Source organism: Trichosurus vulpecula, chromosome 2, assembly GCF_011100635.1.
Source record: "Trichosurus vulpecula isolate mTriVul1 chromosome 2, mTriVul1.pri, whole genome shotgun sequence".
Lineage (NCBI taxonomy): Eukaryota > Metazoa > Chordata > Mammalia > Diprotodontia > Phalangeridae > Trichosurus > Trichosurus vulpecula.
Window position 1 is genome coordinate 346,021,032 of NC_050574.1, and position 20,348 is coordinate 346,041,379.

The following is a 20,348-nucleotide window of genomic DNA, read 5'->3' on the forward strand; positions in this document are numbered from 1 at the left end:
CATCACATTTCTCCCTAGCTTCAAAACACTGTCCCTGACAGTTTTCTCCCCAGCCCAAGGACACTATGAATAACTCATGCGTGGGCCCCAGTAAGACAAACTACCTTTCCCCACAATTACTCATGAGTGGGCTCCAGTAAAACAAACCATCTTTCCCCATCACAAGGACAAGCTGACCTCTGGAGAAATTCTCCTATAAAAACAGGACTATCTTGTAACCACAGAATTATCGTGTATTGATTCTCAAAGTTATCATGTTCAATCCAGAGGTCAAGCTATAGACATCAACTTTCAAAGCTGTCTTGCTACAGACATAACAGACCAAAAGTACACCACTGAGAAACTCCTTCCCCTGCTTTCCAATAGAGAATGACACCAGTGCCCAAGGCTGTAAATTATCACCTAATTAGCATACCTGCCAGATAATCCATTACTTTTTCTATGTAAGCTTTAGCTTCATTCCTGTTAAGTGGCAAGCTCCTTAGGGAGCTCTGCCCACCACACTGGCACTGCAATAAGCCTTTGCTACCTTGACTTGAAGAATATTTGAGACTGTGTATTCATTCCAGATGACTCTGTCCAGTGCTCTGGTCTTAGGGCGGGGCGGGAGGGGGGGGGGGGCTGAATCCCTTAAACCACAACAATATAGTGCTTTTTTTTTTGTTATGACTTTTTTAAAACAAAATTTATTTTGCAAATATTTTAAGATTGCATTCAGGGAACAATCTTAAGAAACAAACAGAGAACCATCCTCTGGATGACTTAGTGGATTGAGCACTGGGCCTAAAATCAGGAAGACTTGAGTTCAAATGTGACCTCAGACACTTATTATCCGTTTGACTCTGGGCCAGTCACTCAGCCTCTGTTTGCCTCAGTTTCATCAACTGTAAAAGGGGTTGTTGTGAGAATCTGACGCGATAATATGTGTAAAGGGCTTAGCATAATGCCTGGCACATAAAAGGTGTTTAATAAATGTTTGTTGCCTTATCCCTCTCCCCCAAAGAAATATTCATTTGGTTCAGTACTGTTAATCGTAAAATGAGAGCTAGAAAGGCCCTTAAAATCATCTAAACTAATCCCTTCACTATATGAGATATTAGAAAATTAAAAAAATAAATACAGATCCTACCCTCGAGTAACTTACGAAATCTAATGCAATAATGAGAAATAGGAAAACTATACGAATTTGTACATTGCAAAGGTGAAATTCAGACAGAGTGCCTTAGGAAAATGAGAGAAAGGTTTAGGGGGCTTTTGTTAGAGAGATGTGGTCGGGGGAGACAGTCTAGGAAGGTTTCATGGAGAAGGTACCTGTGGAGCTGAGTCTTGACGGATTTCAAAGCAGAAGTGAGGACAAAGCATGTTCCCGGAATGAGGGACAGCCTGCATGAATGAACATAGACAATGGAGAAGAGAACAGATCACAGGGTATGTGAGGGAGAAGAATGTAAACCAAAACTGAAAAGGCTAGAGCTAGATTGTAAAAGACTAAGTTAAGGGACTATTTTATCTGCAGTAAAAATTGCTACAGAGTTCCAGGTAGAAGTGTTACTTATTCAGATTTGTAAACAGTAAACTGGAGGCTGGGAGAAGTACGAGGTTATTACAACAGTCCAGGTGTGTGATGCTGAAGGCTTGGAATGGAAAGTAAAGAGTAGAAAACACATCAAAAGATGCCATCCAGGTAAAATCGACAAGACTGAGCAACAAATGGGATATAAGGCGCTAGGAAGAGGGAATAATAAAGGCAAATTACAGCCAAAACACAAATTCCATTTTGGACATATTTAGTTTGAGGGGCCAGCTGGACATTAAGATGGCAGATCAGTATCCAGCCAGAAGAAGGAAATAAAGGAAGGCCTGGTGCTAGATATAGAAAGGTTGTGGAACTGGACAATTAATCATTGGGAGGGAGCTTAGCTTAGAGACCACCTAGTCCAACCCACTCACTTGTAGATAACCCTCAGCTTCTCCATGTCCTTCCTAAAATGTGGTAGCCAAAATGAAACACAATACTACCAACATAGCCTCACCAGGGTAAAAAAGATAAAAAGACCAGCACCTCCCTAGCCCTAAACATACTCACTTTTTATGGCTACCATGTTACATGGTTGACTTTCACTGAACAAGACCAACTGAAACCTGCAGGGTTTTTGTTTTTGTTTTTTTTTGTAAGGGTAAGGTTGGAGGCAATCCGGGTTAAGTGACTTACCCAGGGTCACACAGCTAATAAATATCTGGGACCAGATTTGAACTCAGGCCCGTGTGACATATAAAAAGTTCAAAAGACATAGTTTCTGGGTAATCATTTTATTATGGTTGGCGGATAATTAATAAAAGGGTCATTTGGCTGTCTCTCCTAAACCAAAAGACTCCTCATGGAACCCCCTCAACACTTATGTGCCCTAGGAAGAATGGGTATTCCTGAGAGTGGAGATCAACTCTGATTGGTTAACAAGTAATGACAGAATAAGTATTATAATGAGAGGTAGACTTATTATAATGAGGGATCTCAGGGACATTGATTGCTCAGTCTCAAACAAAGAAACTTATCTCTTCCAAGACCACCCTAGTTTAGGACAATCTAGACAAAAAGGGGAATCCACTTCCACTAAGATCTGTCTGACTAAAATACAAAGTGGCAGGATCCACCAATTCACTAAACTAGAATTTCTTTATCTTTTGATCACATCTAAGTTTTCCTAAGTTTCCCAGCCTTCCTGGGAAGGCTGTCTGAATAGACTACAGGGACTGATTTCTGAATGAAGAAATGGGGAGAAAAGTTTGGTCCAAACCTAACAATTGGTTATTAATATAAAAGAGAAATAATTATTTCTCTCTCCAATGCTCTATTTGTAAGACAGGTAAACACACAGGTAACACAGAGGGAGCTCTTCTAGCAGGTTCACTCTTGATCCCAGCAAACAGGAAGACAGGATCAGAGACATAATAAGGGGTTAATAATTAAATTAGCTTACTTTATTCTAGTCTTCTCAAAGGGCTGCTAATAATGGGAGCACCAACTCCTATAGCTTCCCCTAATTACTCTTCTCACAGGGACGAGAGAGAATTTAGTAGGAGTTACAACTCCTACAGGTCCCCTAAGTCTCCATGGGGGCATTCAAGACTAACACACGTTAACAAATCCCCCGGAGCCTTGATGGGGGCCAGTTGAGACAAGCACACATGCACGCTCCCCTTGTGCATTCCTATTCCCCACTTACTGACCAGTGACCACCTGATTTATAGCGTAACGGACAAAGAAAGCATTTTGCCAACATTAAGCTCACAGGTTAACTTTAGCAATATCAACATGACTTAACACAGGACAAACATAGTAACTATTACGTTATGTCATCCCTATACCTCACTGCATAGTTGCAATAGAAACTGTTTACAACTATGATCCTGGGAACTAATATATAGGATCCTGGGTACTGTTATTTAAAAAGGAAGAACAAAATCCTTCTTACTTACACTATTGTACCACCTAGCTGCCTCAACCTGCAGATTTTTTTTAAAGACGAACAGTTACCTAGCCACACTTAACCATCTTGTATTTGTGAAGTTGACTTTTTGAACTCAAGTATGAAACTTCACATTTATCCCTATTAAATTTCACAGATTAGAGTCAGCTCAGTGTTCCTGTCCGTCAAAATCTTTTGGGATCCTGACTTTGTTATTCAATGTATTAACTATCCCTGCTAGTTTTGCGTCATCTGCAAATCTCATAAGCATATCTAAGTCATTGATAAAAAGATTAAACAGCACATATCCTGGAGTTGACATCAAATTATTAATGACTACAGTTTGAGTTTGGCCATTCAGATAGGACCAATTAACCTAACCATACTAATTTCAAGCCAACAGATCTGTTTTGTCCACAAGAACAGCATGAAAAACTTTATGAAATGTTCTGGGAAACCTATGCAAAATAAATACACACACACATACATACATACATATTCTCATGATTAACCAATCTAGTACAGACCCCTGATTTTATAGGTGAGGAAACTGAGATCCAGGTGTTATCAGAGTTCAAACTCAGGTCCTCTGACTCCAGGACCACCATTCTTTCTATTGAACCATTCTGTTTCCCATAGGATTTACCTAAGCCTTCATGAATTAAAATTCTAAAGACAAACAGAAACAACTATGATGAGGAAGGGAGTTATCTATGTGGATATTCAGGGAATATACCAACAAACATCTTAAAAAGACAGGTACAGAAGATGGAAGCAAAGGCAATTAAGGATAAATTATTTCATTGGTACAGTGAACTCCCAGGAGAGGAAATTGCTTCAACCAATGCAGATAAGTACCTTTTCTGCAACTTACAGTCTTTAAGCATTACCTAGAGTACTGAGAGGTTAAGCGAATTAAGGGTAAATAATGGAGAATGAATACAAAAGCACTGACAGTCCCTTAAGAACTGTTTCAGAAATGCTAAAGCTCAAAATGAGTACAGTCTAGTAAAGCATTCTAAGGACTGAAAAAGAAATTTCTTTAGTCTATGGGGGGAAGAACAGAGGATCAAAGAAGGGATAGGCCTTCTACCCGAAGTAGATGGAACAACGATAATGAATAATGAGAAAACGAAATTGCTCAACTAATTTTGATTCTGTGTTTTCTGCCATGGAGAATGAACATTACATTGGAAAAGAAAGAAAATGCTAACAGGGAATGGATATTCAATGTGAATAAGGAAATAGTGGAAGAGCTCCGGGTAGCCTCTGACGAGTCCAAGTCTTCATACACAGATGTACCTTCAAAGTACAGAAAGAACTTTAAGGTGTAATTGCTGAACCACTGAGGTTTTGGTTTGTTTGTCTGTGAAGGATCATGGAAATCATATTGGGAAAGATGACTAAAGAGAAAAATAACAAAAGTAGGAAAACAGGAACATTAATGCACTGTTAATGAACCTGTGAACTGTCCAACTGTCCTGAAAAACAATTTGGAAAAGTGCACAAGAAGTCACCAAACTCTAAACACGCTTTAACTCAGATATAACACTACAAGGCAAATATTCAAAAAAGAGGTTAAAGAAAAAAAAGAAAATGAGCTCTATGTATGAAAACATGACAGCTCTTTTTATACTAGCAAAAAACCTGGAAACTGAGGGGAATGCCTGCCTACGGGGAATGTCTACACAAATTATGGTATATGATTATATATATAATTATGCTAATAGTACATAAATTATGGTGAATATAATGGAATATTATTGTTTCAACAAGAAACCATAAAATGGACAGTTTCAGAGAAATCTGGGAAGAACTCTAAGAACTGATGCAGCCAACTGAACACAATTAGAACAATTCATACAACGACTATATCATAAAGAAAAACAACTTTGAAAGAGTTTAGAATTCTGACCAATAGGGGCAGCTAGGTGGCACAGTGAGTAGAACACCAGCTTTGGAATTAGGAGGACCTGAGTTCAAATACTGCCTGAGACACTTGACATACTTACTAGCTGTGTGACCTTGGGCAAGTCACTTAAGCCCAATTGCCCTGCCTTCTCCCCTCAAAAAAAAAAAAAGATATAAAAAAAAAAAGAAATTAAAAGTATTCCTCAAAATGAAACTTTGCAAAGATTTCCAATATACTTCAATCCTTCTAATCATAGCTCTTATTTATTAAGGTTTATAAAGCACTTTTAAAAAACTTTGTCCTTTTTTTTTTAACCCTGCCCTTCTAATTTACACTGTTTACTAGACTATAACTAGAGAAAAGAGAGAAAATGACAACCCTCTGGGTAGCACCAAAAAGAAAATTTTAAAAGTATATGTTTTACATATTTATATTTACATATATGTTTACATATTAATATAAAAATGCCCATGTTAATTTTCATAACTACATAGATGAAAATGGATTAAAGATTATTATTAAATTTATTACTAAAAATTACTAGGAATTTTAAGGCAAGTGATTCTATGTCTGAGCCTGCAGACATGTATGCTGCATGCGTCGGAGTTGTCGCGTATTTACAGTTACCCTGGGGGAAGGAGGGGAGAAAGGGGAGGATGCGCTCAATTTACACAGTTAAATAGGGGTCTCTAGTCTACTCGGCCTTCACTCACAATGCATAATCAACATTTTCAACTCTTTACCAAAGAGGTACTTTTAATTTACACAGGCTCTCAGCACTGGGGCTAACCTCATACTTAACCCAGGGTCACACTATCACACACCTCTTCCACAGGAGTTCCAAATTCACTCAATGCCATTCTTCTATTCTACTGCAGATTTTCGTTTGGAAGCCCGGGTCCTAGAAGCAATCTGACTGTCTCCAAACCTCAGGCAATGCGATCATGATGAAAGGCACACAGTGAAACATCCCTTCTGTACTAGGCAGGATCTGGAAACACCACTGAGGGTGGCTCGGAGGAGGAGTGGAGAGAGCCCTAAATCTGGAGTCGGAAGCTGCGGGTTCAAGTCCCGGGCTCTAGCAACGCGCTATAATTCACCCACCCGTCAGTCTCCTCATTTGCAAAATTACTACACATTGTGCGATTGCGACTGTAGCCATGCACAATTTGTACATTGTAGCTAGACAATCATCGCTAAGATCCCCACCTGGGCATCTTTGATGCCAAGCTCCCAATTAACCCCTGGGCAAGAAGGTTCGAGAGCGGCCATAGAAACACTGTGGGACTGGGAAAGACAACCTGAGCAGGGCTCTAGTAAGAGAACCGTATAATGGCACAAAAGAGGGGCGGCCATAGCTCCTGCAGCATTGACACCGACAGCCCGCACGGGAGTTTGCCCAAAACATGCCGGGGAAAGTTCTCCCCTTTTGAAGCTCCCAAACCCGTCTCCCGCCAGTCCCCACATTTACCGACTCGCTCACACGTGTTCCGGGTCGCAGGATACTCTCGCCTAGCCCCGCCTCCGAGCCCAGCCAATTGAGTCGAAATGCGTCATCAGCCTGCGCGACGGAAGGCAAACGCAAGTTCCCGGGGCCCGGGAGTGGGGTGAAGAATAATGGAAACAGAGCTTTGGGTGTTGCTATAGACAACAGTGAGGACGCATTCTTCTTGTGCGCAGAACCTCCCGGGAATTGTGGTTCAGCCGCGCTTGAGAAGCCGCCTTCTTGCTAGACAAGAGAACTACACTTCCCAGTGTGCATCGGAGCAGCTTCGTTTGAAAATACGCAGCCGCTGCAGATGCAGGTACAAGCCGCATCCCCGGGCTGAGGTTGAGAAATAAGTTCTCCTGTGGGGGACCCGGCGGAAAGATGCCGGTGGGAACCCGGGAACTGGCTTCTTCGGGGAAAAGGACGGACCTTTATCGCTGGAAACGGTTCACCAAGAAGCCGAATCCCAAGGTGATTGCAAGAGACAGTCCCATTGGGTCCCTGGGGCCCGATTCTAGGTGTAGGTTGGCACTGGAACTGGCAGTTCCCCGAACCAACCCCCGCCCGGTCCTCATTCCCTGCCCCACCCTTAGCTCCAACCCCAGCCCTGCCCCTGTGCCTGGAGCATCTCTCTCCTCCACTAGGATCACCAACACCAACTCCCCTCCCCCTTCCTTTCAGCCCTCACCAAAATCCCACCTCCTCCAGGAAACCTCCCCCAACCCCTCTCCATTCCAGTGCTTTGCCCCTGTCAATTATCTCCTATTTAGCTTGTATATTGCTTTGTCTCCATTTGTTTGCCCGCGGTTTCCCCTATTAAACTGTGAGCTCCTTGAGGGCAGGGACTGTCTTTTGCCTCTTTTTGTATCCGTAGTGCTTACCGTGGTGCCTGGTACATGGGAGGCGCTTAATAAGTGTTTATTGAAATGAATTCAAGATGGCACCAGGGCCAATGGGCCCCCAACTGTGACAGCCTTAGAATCAGCTGCACCCAGTCGTAGAAGAGTTTCCCTCCTGCCCCTAAAACCAGGAGCTCAGGCACCTTTCAATGTTCTTTCGTGGCGTGGGAAAGCTTGTTCTAAAAGCTTTACTCCATTCTGAGAGCCCTTCAGAATTGCCTTTCCAGATAATGGCACATAATGGAGACTTGCTGTTACAGACTCGTTTTTTTCTTTTATACATGTCTCATGGGGGGTCTGATATTAAATTTTTAAAAAATTTATTTCGTAAATTTTTCCCAATTACATGTAAAAGGGGTCTGACTTTTTTTAAATGAAGTATCAGAATATTTATTTTCAAGAAAATTCTCCACATTCTGGCTCATATTAAAGACTTCCCTCTCCCTAATAAGAAGATGGCTTCCCCATGCATTTCATTGTTCTTGGGAGGAATTCCTAACTTACATAAGACTTAGAGGTGGAAGGGACCATAGAGATAATCTAGTCCAATCTTCTCATTTTACAAATAAGGTGGCTGAGGTCCGGAAGTGCGAACTGCTGTGTCCTTTTATTTCCAGCTGATCCTGACTTTTCAAATATTGGGGACCCAGTCATAGGAAAATGATCTTTTTAATAATGCTTGTTCGACTTTAGTTTATGGTATTGACATAAAATGTTTTCCTAAACCATTTCCACAAATGATCTAAAATATGTTAAGGAATTCCCAGTGGATAGTAAACTTTATTGACATTTGATTGAAACATTGAACCAAGCCAACAAACTAAAAACTAAATCATACAGTACCTTTACATCTGATAATTTCATTTGATGTGAATAGCCACAGGAGGATGAAAAAGGCTAATGTCATCTTCGTCTTAGACCAGAAGAAACCAAGGCACAAAGTTAGAATATGTACAAAATCACATATTACCAATGTGTTTTAGGCCGTCTTTGAGTAATTATAAAAGCACCATGTAGGAGCAGCTAGGTGGCACAGTGAGTAGAGCACTGGCCCTGGAGTCAGGAGGACTTGACTTCAAATTCGGCCTCAGTCACTTGACACACTTACAGACCTTGGGCAAGTCATTTAACCCCAATTGCCCTGCCTTACCCCCCCCAAAAGCAAAACAAAACAAAAAGCACTATGTCAAAGTAGTAAGAGAGTGAAGCTTTTTAACTTTCAACTTGGGGACGCATATAATACTTTCTCTAAATTTTTTCAACTAAAGTCATAATGTATTAATACTAATCTCTTAAAACAGCTAACCATGTAGTTGTACACAGGCAATAATTCTTATACATTATTAAATCACCCATCTGGGCAATGCAGTAGGCATGTTAATATTTCAAAGGATCAAGGTAAAATACCCTTCCACTAGTTTAAAATATTTCTGCAAGTATTGGAAATCAAATATTTAAACATGGAAAAGGAAGTATATAAAAGGAGTCAGTTTTCACTGGGTTATATGAATAGCCTGTCAGATTGGCAAATAGACGCCTTTGCTTTGCATAGTGTAAGATGAGATTACTAGCCTTTCTTGCCCTCATGTGGCCTCAGTCTGAAATAGGACAGAGGCACAGAGACATTGATTTAAAAGGAAACAGTTTGGGGAAAAGCTTCTAAGTCTCCAGAATGGCTTTCAATAGAACTCATTGCTTTCTCCATAGAGAATAAAAAGATAATTGAAGAACAAGAATACCTTGTAATGTAGTTTAGTTGTAATAGGATTAGCTATTTCTTTGAATGTAGTGAAAAAATGATTAAATAGTGCAGCTGAATTACTTGGTATTTTTCAGGCACTTTGAAGTGAAACAGCCCTATCTTTCTCACATTTGTGTGTCAATAGTACTGCTGGCTTAAATAGTCCCATCTTATTCACTTACCAGCCCAGCTACATCATAAGCAAAGCAAATGATTTTTTATTAACCATTAGAGGTAATTCTATATTTCTCATAATTGTGAAGGGAGTAATGTAGGAAAGGGTTTGTTCTGGGTAGTGTCCGTTGTAGTTTCAGCATCATAGATGCTCAACTTCACTTACTTTCTATTTCCTATCCCAGCAAATTTTATCCTTTAGATTTTGTATGCTATTGTTTGTAACCTTTTAAGTTGGTTCTCTGGAGAACCCAGATTTATTCTTCACCATTATTGATATAATGTTCTACTTCCCTCAATCCAGCATTTGGGTGGGGGGGGGGGGCGGGGACGACAACTTGTTCTTTGAAGTTTGGATTCAGTCAAAGGCCCACACTTGAAGACCTAGAGGGCCACATGTGGCTTGAAGGTCACAGGTTCCCCATCCGTGGTAGCTAAAAATTGAGAGAGACTGAAGATAACAAACAGACCAAATTTTAAAAGAGAATATCATTCTAAAGTAAAGATTCCCCATTATATTTGTATGTAATCTTCCAATCAATAAGCATGTTTAAGTACCCACTTACTACATGCCAGACAACTGTACTAGGTTCTGGAGGATACAAAAACCAATATGAGGTAGTTTCTACATTCAATCCATTATTCACTGTTATAACAATAATCTTTTATTGATCTTTTTGATGATTTGGGGAGGAAAATAAAGGACCCTTCACTATACTCACTTTGGGAAGATAATTTGAAACTGTAAAGTAAATTTAAAATGAAATATCTGTACATTAATATTCTGAATATATTATTTGCAGCATGGTTTTGAATCTGAGAATTTGGAGTACTGGACAAAGGTAAGGACATTTCAAAATTGGAATTGAAAAAAAATAAAGAGATAAGATAGGTTTCAAGCTAGAGTTCTACTAGTGGGTCCCTACATGTTATTCTTATTCCTTGGTGTCTGCATTTGCTAATCTATGCTGCCTTCTTGGTAAAATATGCTTTCTTATTATTTTCTGCCTTTTCATGAAAATTATTAGTGGGGGATTTTGAGTTAAGATGGTAATTTGAAAGCTCCCCTACATATACCTCAGCAAATATCATTAAAGAGTACTAGACAAAGCAATCAAGAAAACTGAAGAGAAACAACAGGAAACTCCTTTATCCGGTCCAGGAATGTACAACACAATGGACGCTGGAGAAAGGTTGTTCCAGGGAAGCCAATTTGAGCTCCAGTGAAATTCTGAAACCTCCAAGTGCCATGAATGATGACTCCTTGGATGGGGGAATCTGATTAGGGGAATGGTGGGTGAAAGCCAGTTTGAGTTCTGGTAAACTTCCTTACACTCTATATTTATCTTTTATGTACTTAGTTATTTACATGCTGTCTCCTTCATTCATTTGTAAGCTCCTTTAGGGACCTTCTTAATAATTTTTCCTATTTTTGTATCCCTAGCACTTAGTGTGGGACTTGGCACACAATGTTAATAAGTGTTTGTTAATTGATTGAAACCAGGAGGATCTTAGTACTGGCCTCTCAGAACAGAGCCAGCCATAATAGGTCATTGCACAGGGAAACCATATCCAGTTTTGCTCTCCTCAGAGAACAGAAGATAACCCCAAACATAACGAAGATATAATATGGATTAAAAGAAGCCCAAGAGGTAAATCCAGACGAAGAGAATAACTCTACAGAAAGTATAAACAAAACTTCAGAGAAAAATGGCCATAAGAACTCTAAAAGTATCTGGAAGAAATGAAAAATGGAATTAGGAGTGAAATAAGAGCTATGGAGGGGGAAAAAAGAAAGAAAACATATACCTTAAAATAGTTTAAAATGTAGAAGGTTTCCCCTATGTTAGCCCAAAAAACAGAATGGGGAAGACAACTCAAATGACTTAATGAGGCAGCAAGAAATATTAGAACAAAAGTAAAATATTGGAAAAATAGAAGAAAATGTGCCATATATCTGTCATCAAAAGCTAATAATATGGAAAACAGGTCAAGAAGAGATCATTTAGTAGTCATTAAACTTCCTGAGAACCATGAAGAGACAGAAAATCTGAACAGTTTATTTCAAGAAATCACAAAAGAAAATTGTCCAGATCTGTTAGTATTAGGGAACAAAGTGAAAATAGAATTCACTAGTCACCGCCTGAAAGAAACCCCAGACTGAAAATATCCAAGAAGGTCATAGCCAAAACCCAGAGCTTCTATGACAATGGAAAAAATACTACAAGCAGACAGAAAGAAAGAATTCAAGTACTAAGGAACCATAGTCAGGATCACACAAGACTTGGCAGCAACTGTATGCAGGGACATAAAATAATGGAATGATAGAATTAAAAAAAAAAAACTCCACAAAAGATAAAGGCTTCAACCAAGAATAAGTTACCCTAAAAAAATGGGCATAAAAAGATCTTTAGTGCAATAGAAGACGTTCAAGCATTCCTGAGTGAAAGATCAGGGTTTAGTAGAAACTTTGAAGTGTGTGTGAGAGAGAGAGAAAGGCACATGTAAATGATTGGAAGGAGCTAGAGAATGAACACATGCTTCCACTTCGTAGGGGAAGAAGAAACATTAGTCCCTTCAGCATCCTGCTATCTTCAAGGAAATTAAGGAAAACAGTCATAAGGCCTAGGTATGGTTTAGTTTTCTTGGTTTTAAGAGGAAAGAAATACAGTAGGGAAAAAGGAGGAGAAAGAGCTTACTATTACTCCTAATTGAGGTGCATGAGAAGTGAATACTAACATGTAGGAAAGGGTGGAGAGAGAGCAGACCTGATATTACTCTTATCTGAAACAAATGAGGATTGAACACACAGAGTTAGTGTAGAAATACATTAAACAAAAAAAAAAAACCGAAAATAGATCGGTGGGGAGACGGTCCTAAGAATAAGGGTTGAATCGGAAGGATTAGTCTCGAGCAAAACAAACTTCAGTTTTGGAATGTCAGTCCTAACGGTGGGATTTAAAAGAGTAGAAAGAAAGTGGGCCAGAGATCAGGATCTGTCTTGGTGAAGAGGGGAGGAGTAATTATAAATTATAGATATTAATCAGATTTCTTTTCTTTATCTACTTCTTTGTAAAGAGGGATCTGGCAATAAGAGAATAAAACATCAGTGGATACAATGGAAGGAAATACACATTTTTCTCTCTTATGTATTCTAGTAATTTTGAACATGAATACAATGAATTCATCCATAAAACTAAAGAGTAGAAAAATTGATTAGAAAATAAAATTCAATAATTTTTATAAGAAACACTTGAAACAAGCATTTATATATAATTAAAAAGAAAGGCTACACCAGAATTTATTATTACTTATGCACATTCAAAATAAGCAGGGTAGCATTCATTATCTCAAGCAAGACAACACTAAAACAGATGTGGTCAAAAGAGATAAATAGAAAACTACATTATGCTTAAAGGAATTATAGATCCTGAAGTAATATTAATACTTAACATATATGCAGCAAATGGCATAGGATCTAAATATTTAAAGTAAAAATAAATCAAATTACAGGGAGAAATGCATAGCAAAACTATAATAACTGGGAACCTCAGTGTACCCCTTTCAGACTTAGATAGCTCTAACAAAAAGATAAACAATAAAAAAGAATTAGAAAAAGAATTTTAGAAAACTTAGATATGATAAATCTCAGGTAATTAAGGAAAGGGGATGGACAAGAAAAGGAAAATAAATGTTTCTTACATGTGTAAGACATTTGAGAAATGCCTTATACTAGGGCATAAAAGTCTCATAGATGCAGAAAAACAAATATTAGACACTTCATTTGCTAATTAAAAACAAAGTTATGATGAGTAAAGAACATTTGAAAAAGGGTTCAAACCTAGATGGGGACTAAGTAATCCAGTCTTAAAGACTATGTAGATCAGAGAATGAATCATAGGAACTATATATTTTCGTTAATAGAAAATGGTAGCAGTAGGACAAAAACATCAGAACTTTTGGGAAGCAAACAAAGTAGTCATTAGAGGGAAGTTTATATTTCTAAACCCTTTAGTCAACAAAAGATAGAACAGATTAATGAATTAGGAATGCAACTTTAAAAGATAGAAAGAACAACAAATCAAAAAATCCTCAACTGAATAAAAAATAGAAATTCTGAAAATCAAAGAAAACATAAACAAAAGTGAAAATAAAGTGACAAATTGTAAAAAAAAAAATTAGGAAAATTCAATACAAATAACAAAGAAATAAATGAAATAGGAAACTGTTTTGCCCAATTATATTCCCACAAAACTAAAAACTTAAAATGGAATGGTTGAATAGTTTAAAAAGTATAAAATATCCATATTAACAGGACAAGAAATAGAAAATTTAAACAACCTCATCTCAGAAAAAACAAATTGAACCAACCCATAATATAGCTTTTAAAGAAAAAAAATTCAGGACCATGGAGATTTTAAAGTGAGCCCTGTCAAACACTCAAAGAACAATTAACTCCAGTATTACACAGATTGTTTGCAAAAATAAGGATGGGGAGATTCTACCAGTCCCAAAGAGACAAATACAATCCTGATACCTAAATCATTGAAAAATAAAGCAGGGAAAGAAAACTATAGACCTGTATCTCTAATGACTATTGATGCGGAAATATATTCAATAAAATATTAGCAAAAAGGCTACAACTACATATTAAAAATTATACATTATAACCATGTTCTGTTTATAGCAGAAATAGTAGGTTGGTTTAATTTTAGGAAAACTATAAACAAAATAGGTCATAATAACAAAATCAATACAAATTTTAAAAGCTTCTGAAAAATGCGTCATCATTTTATGTTAAAAGCACTGGAATAAATGGCCTTTCCCTCAATATGATAAATAGCATCTAAAACCAAGAACTGGTATTATATAGCTCTGGTGTTATCTAGAAATAATAGAATAGCCTTTCCAGTAAGATCAGGAGAAAAGCATTATCACCACTATTATTTGATAATTCTTTAACTAGCTCTAGGATATCTGAAATAGTTGCAGTGAAGTTACAAGTCCTTCAGGGCATAATTTCAGTTTAGATACTTTTCACAGCTATGGAAAGGGGAAGAGTTATTGTCTGAACAAGGAATAGAGAGAACCACAAAGCTAAAATGGATGAGTTTGACTAGATGGTTTTGATCAATAGATTTTGAAATGTTTTGTACCGATAAAATAAAATAAAATAAAACCAGTGCCCTTAAAGGGAAACAGTTAAGTGTGGGGAAAAACCTCTTCAGCTGATATTTTTGACACAGTTCTTACATCTGAACCTTTGTCAGGAATTTGAAATTCAGAATGAGAATGATATTTTTGTCAATATGTGGCCTTTTTTTTTTTTGATGATGATGTTTGTCATAAAGGGTGGATTTGGGGGCAGGAGGCAGTTACCAAGAATAAAATGGTAGCAATAGTTACAAAAGGAAAATGGGAAGGAAGGAAGGAAAGAAACAATAAAACATTTTTATGAAGGAAATGATAAAACATTTTTAACAGTTTTTTCATAGGTGAATTATTTCATATGCAATGCTCTTTTTTGTTCATCTTTGTATATAGAAACATTTGTGGTTTTAAAGTTCATAAAAATAAAATATAATTTTTTAAAAGTATGAAACTTAGGGTGAACAGAAAGCAACCCTAAGTAGCAAACATTCTAGCCAGAAGAGAGGTTTTTGAGTCAGATTGTTATATCTTAAAGTTTTCATGGATCTTCAAAGAAATCTCCCTGAATGTTTTATTGGCATCTTGACACCCACAATTTACTTATGTCCTATGTTTTATTTTTTAAATTACCCATTTTTCCCTGGGATTTTCCTCCCTGTCTTTCTTTAAAATCTTTAAAGGGATATACTGCATATCATTGTCACCACCAGCTAGAGATTAGCACTGATTTGTAAAGTATTAAACCAGTACCATAAGGGTGGGCTACTCCAGAAGTTCACCTGCAGAATCTACTCCAAGATAGTTCCCCTCTAAGGTATCTACCACCATGATCATGCCTCTCTAGTTAATAAATTCAAAGCTGAGCCTAGTGGCAGCTACAGTAGTGGCTAGCAGTACCTTCACAAAATTTGTAATCTGGTGTGAGAGACATGATATTTAAATTCAGCACCGTGATCTCATGTTAATGTTCTTTCCAATGATGCAAGGATTAGTGAACATTTCATTTGACTTTGACACAACTGCTTTACACTAGCTCTTCTTTGTATTTCCTAATTTAGTATATATTTTACCATGCTCTCTCTCACAAAGAATCTATAATTCCATCTCCTTCTAAGCAATAATAATTTTTAGTTCTTTGAAAACGCCATATTTCATGACTTGTAGCAAGCAGTACAATATTGCTAGAGTACTGGTATTTTTAAAATAGGCCTTTGTTTCTAGGAGGAATTTGTTGAATTTCTTCTAGCAAAGTTATCTCAGCGAGTTTATATTTCAAAGAATATTGAGTGATTTGGGTGTATGAATGAGGAACACTTTGTTGAAAAAAAAAAGCCTTTTACACCGCAGTATTTTTCTCTGACATACCAAATGCTTTTTGTAATCTGACAATAAGCACATTGGAAGCGATTCTCCCTATTTTTCAGCCAATCGTGTGATGATAAAAATGTGGTCTACTGTGGAATATCATATGTAAAAGCCTACCAGTTCCTTACTAATACCTCATCAAGAAGGTACTCAATGCACTTAGATGATTCTCATAAAAATTTTATGTAGAAGAGACAATCAGTAATCATTGATATTTTCTCAATTGTTGTTTTTCAATATTAATAAGGACTAAGATTTTTCCATGACTTTGGTTTCTTTTTATTCAGCTACCTTGTGAATCAATTATTAAGTGGTCTCATAATCGTATTACCTCCTTTATGGATCTCCTTTATATACACTTGGTCTAATCCAGCTGCGTTTTCTGTCTATGGTCTTTATCCCTTTATCATTTCACCTTTTGTAAACACACCTGGGACTATGATGCTAGAGTCCAATTGTGGTGACTCTAATGTCCTTGATAGTAAAAAGAGTTTGCAGAAACCGTTTTTCTTTCCTTTGTCATTCTCCTGTTTTTCAAGCTTAATTGTCCATAAGATGACTTATCTTCCTTGAGTCTCTCACCAAGCTTTCTGCAAAATGCTTTTATCCTTCACTCTCCTCTTAGTTTTGAGTGGATACTACTCATATTCTTTCATCATTCTTCTCTGTTTGATTTTACACATTAACTTACGTTTTAAACCAGTGCTGTCTTTGGATGTCACATCTATATACTTGGGAAATACATTGTGTTTGCTTGCTAGGGCACTTGTGATGCTTCTTTGGTCTTCTTGTCACAACAACCGATTTATACTCTTTGAAATTATTGTAGTCTGTTTCTATATAATGTCTTCTGCCTTTATCCCATTTTTTAGCATTGATAACTTGTTTAAATAAAAGAAAGTATAAAAATTTGAAAAAGATATGGTATGCAGTTAAGGACGTGTCACTTGGTTAATAAACATTTATTGAGCACCTACTGTGTGCCAGATTTTATCTGGCCTCAGTGGCCTGTGTGCTAAGCGCTGGGAATCCGAAGGTGAAAAAGATAGTCCCTGCTCACAGAGCTCAAGGAGCTCACAGTCTAATGGGGAAGACAACATGCAAACAAATACACACGAACGAGCTATATATAGAATGAACTAGAAATAATCAGCAGAAGGAGGGCTTTAGCATTAAGGGAGATCAGGAAAAGCTGCCAGTAAATGGTGGGATTTCAGTTGGGACTTAGAAGATGCCAGGGAATCCAGGAGACAGAGATGAGAAGGTAGAGCATTTCAGGCATGAAGGATGGCCAGTGTAAATGCCCAGAGTCAAGAAAAGGAATACTGAGGAGGCTAGTGTCACAGTTATATATCTAGGTATGGGATGAGATGGGGGAAGGGGGATCAAGGACTTTGAATGACAAACAGAAGATTCTGTATTTGGTTCTATAGGTAATCACTGGAAGCCACTGGAATTTATTAAATAGTGGGGTGGCATGCCATACCTTTGGATTATACCTCAGACACTTACTAGCTATGTGGACAAGTCACTTAACCCTGTTTGCCTCACTTTCCTCATCTGTAAAATGAGGTGGAGAAGGAAATGGCAAACCACTCCAGTGTCTTTGCCAAGAAAACTTGAAATGGGGTCATGAAGAGTCAGTCATGAGTGAAAATGATGGGGCAGCTAGGTGATGCAATAGATAGAAAACTCGTTTTAGAATAAGGAAGACTCATCTTCATGAGTTCTAATCCAGCCTCAGACACTAGCTGTGTGACCCTGGGTAAGTGTGTTTGCCTCAGTTCCTCATCTGTAAAATGAACTGGAAAAGGAAATGGCAAACCACTCCAGTGTCTTTGCCAAAAAAAGTAGCATCACAAAGTGTTGGACACAACTGAAACAACTGAACAACAACAACATAGCATACCTTTGAATTAGGAAGATCACTTTAACAGTTGAGCAGAATTGGACTAGAGTCAGGAAGACCAGACAGAAGGCTATTTCAATAGTTCAGGCATGAGGTGATGAGGGTCTGCCCCAAGGTGATGGCATTATCAAAAAAAGAAAAAAGAAAAAAAAGAAAGGAGAACACGTGAGAAATAATTACAAAGGGAAAACTGACAAGCCTTGAACAAACTGGATAAAGGGGATGAGAGAGAGGAGTCAGGATGGTGCCTGGGTTGTGATCCTGAAAATATAAACATATAACTATAATACATTCTATATGTATTATAGAATATTTATAATGAGAGGCATAAAGTGCTGTCTTGGTACTTCCTCTGAATGGAACCTCAAATGCTAAGTCCTTTTGTGTTCTTGAGATATAAGGTACACTGGAGAAGAGTGAAGGGCAGACTGGATTTGTCCACCCCACTCACTGTACAGTCACTGATTCCTAGGGTAATAGATATAGATATAGAGATATACATATATAGATAGATAGATAGATATAGAGATATATATAATTATATGTATATATGTTTTATATATATATAATATAATATATACCACATATCTAGTGCCAGAAAAGACCTTAGAGTCCATTTTCTCTAACCTCCTTATTTTTACATTTCAGGAAACTAAGACCCAGGCAGGTAAAATGACTAGTTCAGAATGGCAGTTAGTAAGCACCAGAGGCAAGATTTGAATCCAGCTCCTCTGACACCAGAGCTAGTGTTATTAAGCATATCAGTTGGGTTGAAAGAGTACTAACCTAGGAGGCAAGATACCTTGGTTTAAGGGCTGATTCTGGCTCAGTTTCTTCATTTTTAAAATGAGGATATTAAACTCTGGGGTTACTTCAAGCTCTAAAATATATGTTAAAGTATGTTGGTTGCCATTCACAAGTAGCCACTTGGAATGTAATTCTCTTTTTTCCTTCTTGAGGAAATATTTCTGCGTAAATCTTAATATTATGGAATTAAGTTGGCAGTATTGAAGTCCAGGTTTCATTAGTTCTACAAATAGTACTTAAGTGAGCACTACCACAATTTTTAAAAATCTCACCACATGAAAACAAAAGAACATAGACATTGTTAAAATTGGATGTAATATCAGAGTTTGTTTTATATTACTGACAAAAAATGACCAATTTTTTCCCCTGGGTAAATCAGTTAAACTCTAGGAGATAACTTTTATAAACTAGAAATTCTTGAGAACCTAAATGTGGAAGCATTTTAGTCATCAGTAGAGAATCAGATTCCTATATAGAATGGGAATTCTGTTAAAATACTTGTCATCTCAGTTTTTTAAATTTTTCTTTTAAAGAGGGTCGAGAAGGCCTCAGAATTTGCAGTTTCTGAAGTATTTTCTCCAAGAAATTCAGATGTTCCCAGAAGACCATTGAGCAGAATCATAGATTTAGAAACAACAGAGCAACTTGTGGACCATGATGAATCTCATGAAGAAGGTGAGGCATTAAAGATACTTTGGGACTATAATTTAAAAGGCCTAATTCATTGAGCTACTTAAAAGTTCAGAATGAAAGCTTTTATTTCTCTCATACTTAATTTTGATTTCTTCGATTCTCTTTTATTTATCTAAGCTGTCTCTAAACTAATTAAAGCACGATAGAGCATAACTTCATTATGCTGTGTGGATTTTGAATTTTGACAGGTCAGTTTACGTACATTAAATATAAAACTAAATTCTGATATAGCACAATTAACCTCTAAGTATTATAGGATATTAATTCTAGAACACAGGTCTTGGCATCAACATTTATCCTAATCACTGGTACTATAGTATGAATCATTAGTATTATAAAGGAGTTTCTGCTATATATGTAAAAGAAATCAAAAACCAACATTACATACGTTCTCCAAAATTAAATTTTCCTTTGGACTGATCTATTTTTGTCAGGGTCACCAAGGCTCAAAACATGGAAGCTATTTTTTGTTCATTTTAAGAAGGATTTATTGTAAATTTAATATTCAATGTCAATATGACTAAAGTTGTTTTAAAAGTTTTAATCCCAAGTAAATGAATTGCAATGCATAAAATAGAGCTACACAATTTCTGTAACTTAAGTACCTTTTTTATCTTTTTGTTGTCAGGACTTCTCAACATTTCTCTTAACGTTGTTATTGTATTTGTTTTAAGATATCTGCCATTACTTCCACTTTCTGTACATGCCTTTGAAATATAAGGTGGTCAATGAATATCCTGT

At 37.2% G+C, this 20,348-nt stretch overlaps 2 protein-coding genes across 2 annotated transcripts in view; one reads left to right on the forward strand and one right to left on the reverse strand.

Annotated features, from left to right (window-relative positions):
• Positions 1-6,866, reverse strand: part of QTRT2 (queuine tRNA-ribosyltransferase accessory subunit 2) — a 44,710-nt gene extending 37,844 nt beyond the window's left edge. The window contains exon 1 of the mRNA XM_036746325.1: positions 6,851-6,866. The gene's annotated coding sequence lies outside the window, so the exon portion shown is untranslated. The remainder of the gene's footprint in view (positions 1-6,850) is intronic.
• Positions 6,867-7,180: 314 nt separating this feature from the next.
• CCDC191 (coiled-coil domain containing 191) overlaps positions 7,181-20,348 on the forward strand; it is a 108,973-nt gene continuing 95,805 nt past the window's right edge. The window contains exons 1-3 of the mRNA XM_036745835.1: positions 7,181-7,339; positions 10,486-10,524; positions 19,448-19,589. Coding sequence (XP_036601730.1) covers positions 7,250-7,339; positions 10,486-10,524; positions 19,448-19,589 — 271 coding nt within the window. The 5' untranslated portion in view covers positions 7,181-7,249. The remainder of the gene's footprint in view (positions 7,340-10,485; positions 10,525-19,447; positions 19,590-20,348) is intronic.